Source organism: Syngnathus acus, chromosome 5, assembly GCF_901709675.1.
Source record: "Syngnathus acus chromosome 5, fSynAcu1.2, whole genome shotgun sequence".
In the NCBI taxonomy this organism is placed as follows: domain Eukaryota; kingdom Metazoa; phylum Chordata; class Actinopteri; order Syngnathiformes; family Syngnathidae; genus Syngnathus; species Syngnathus acus.
Genome location: NC_051091.1, coordinates 12342511 through 12344673, shown reverse-complemented (window position 1 = coordinate 12344673; position 2163 = coordinate 12342511). Strand labels below are relative to the sequence as shown.

Sequence of the window (2163 nt, the reverse complement as noted above, 5' to 3'; positions counted from 1 at the left end):
TAAGGAGCATTACGATTACTGGGTACTCGTTTAAGCAGTTTTCCTCCAGAAGGCCTCTCTCAGCTGCAGTGGAGTTGTATGCCCTGGATGCTACGTTGCAAAAGGCGTTTTGACACTGCTGCGCCAACTCAGGTGTAAGTTTGGAGAGGAACTTTTCTTGAGTTTCTGTGTATCTTTAGCCCTCAGCTCTCACTGGACTGGATTTGGGTGTTCCCTGGGACTGGGGTCTGGCAACTGGACAGAGAAGATAGTGGTGTTGGTCTTTGCACTCTGGGTTCCTGCACAGGTAAGTCTTCTTGCAGTAGTCGCCGTTGTGGACTTCGAGGCATTTTTTGCAGGCACCAAGCTGATGTGCTGCATCCCTCTTCTCCGATGGCTTTAGGTTTATCCTAACCCTTCTGCAGAAATATAGTTTCTTTCTGTGCTTTGGGTCACCACAAAGGATGCAGCCTACTGTTTCACTGCAGGACTTTGTTGTCTTTGTCCTGGCATACTTTTGAAACTTGGTTTTCTCATTAGCAGGTTCGACGACGTCTCTCAGCTGATCCAGTTGTTCATATATGGATTCTTGTGATTTCAGGTATGTGATTAGCTTGTCAAAACGGTTGTGGCGGTTCACAGCATTTCTCTCATCAGCAGCATAAGTCAGCCAGTCTTTCTTTAGGGTTTCCGGGAGCTTGCCCTCGATGGATATAGTCACCATCGGGTTCTTAATGGTGTCTGCATTATCCAGGTCACTCAAATCATAAAGGGCCTTTTCCACCATTTGGATGAGCTCTATGACTTTTCTTGGCTGACCGCTCCGGACTGGTGGAGTCGCTTGTAGCTCTTCGATGATCTCAAGAGCGATGGTGGTTTGGTTCCCAAACCGATTCTCCAGGACTCGAAGGATGTCATCTGATGAGTTGTATGTCGACAGACATAGATCTCTGGCTACCTTCTCATAAAGGCTATCAAGCAGTTGAAATTTCTTCACCTCTTTGGAGCCGGTCGGTTCCCCTTGTTTCTGCAGAGCCTCCCATTCTTGCCTCCATCTGTAGTAGCCTCTCTGGTTACCAGCAAACTTTGGTAGGGCTGTGGCTTTTAGCTTTATTACTGCCACTGGACGGCGACTTGGGAGTTCTTCATTATCTGCATCCGATTTCATCTTCGCTGCTTTGATGAAGGCGGCCTTTCTTGACACCAACTGGGGAAGGTGCACCTCCAGCTGTCTTAGGCGGTCATCAAAGTCTCTTTGTTCGGTAGGCGGAGCCCAGCGGTTCCAGTTCTGGTGCGCTTCTTTTGCCTTGAGCACCAACTTCTCTAAGTGAGTCAGCATGAACTCATAGGACTCCAGAGTTCTGTCTGGTCAGATGAGACATTTATGCACTCAACCTCTGCAACATGGATGGCTAGGGACAGCTCTCTTCCTCCATATACGCCCCAGAGCGTCTCTTGAATTAGGCGTTTAACTTCTCTCGTCTTTTGCTCACAATCCTTTTCCGTCTCTTCTAAGTCGGTTTTCAATTGGACATCTAGATCCTCCACAATCGTTAGATGGGCCTCCGCCATGTAAGCGGCTTTCATGTCTTCATTTGCATCCATGACTCTGGAGCTCTCTAGTGTAAGCTTCTTGAAGTTTTCCTTTAAGTCCTCTTTAGACATCTCTGTGTGGGTCCTCATAATGCTATTGGCAAGACGGGAGAAAAGTCTCTTAGCTGTGGTCCTCTCCACTTTAAAATCATCCAGTGACTTTGCCATCCTCCCTCTCAGTTGTGGCCTCAAGTGGAGTCTTTGCCGATCACAGGCGGTTTTTCACTGCCGGTCACAGGCGTTTTTCACTGGCAAGTGTATTTTAACGTCATGGGTTTCCACACTTGAAAAGAAAGGACTTGACCAGACTGGGATTCCACTCTTTGTTCGGGTTTTTAATGAGCGAAACAATCAAGGTGAAAAACCTTTAAAACACATACAAAAAAATGGATGAGTTTAAACAAAAGGTAAAATTTTCTTCCAAATAAACAATGTAGATAAAGTTCAGTTCTTTTTACTAAAAAAAAGAAAGAAAAGGTCTTGAACATAAAGTTATCCTTTCAAACAAAAGTCAATACACAACTTAATGCTTGTCATAAAGACTAAACTAAATGAGTCCAGTTGCGAACTGCAGAGGCGTAGCCAAGCCGG

At 45.9% G+C, this 2163-nt stretch overlaps 1 protein-coding gene across 1 annotated transcript; it reads right to left on the bottom strand.

The window, feature by feature from the left end:
• Positions 1-419: 419 nt before the first annotated feature.
• On the bottom strand, positions 420-1662 carry LOC119123166. The gene is made up of 3 exons (XM_037252050.1): positions 1473-1662; positions 977-1344; positions 420-897 (listed from the first exon to the last, which is right to left on the bottom strand). Exons 1-3 carry the CDS (start codon positions 1660-1662, stop codon positions 778-780), a joined length of 678 nt encoding a protein of 225 aa, XP_037107945.1. The 3' UTR covers positions 420-777.
• Between the last annotated feature and the right edge of the window lie 501 nt (positions 1663-2163).

Excerpts from the sequence above, each read along its gene's own strand:
- LOC119123166 (XM_037252050.1), bottom strand. The coding sequence starts at position 1,662 with ATGAGGACCCACACAGAGATGTCTAAAGAGGACTTAAAGGAAAACTTC. Across the intron at positions 1,345-1,472 it reads AGAAGAGACGGAAAAGGATT|ACAGAACTCTGGAGTCCTAT; the intron begins GTGAGCAAAAGA and ends TCATCTGACCAG. Across the intron at positions 898-976 it reads AACCGACCGGCTCCAAAGAG|ATGACATCCTTCGAGTCCTG; the intron begins GTGAAGAAATTT and ends ACAACTCATCAG.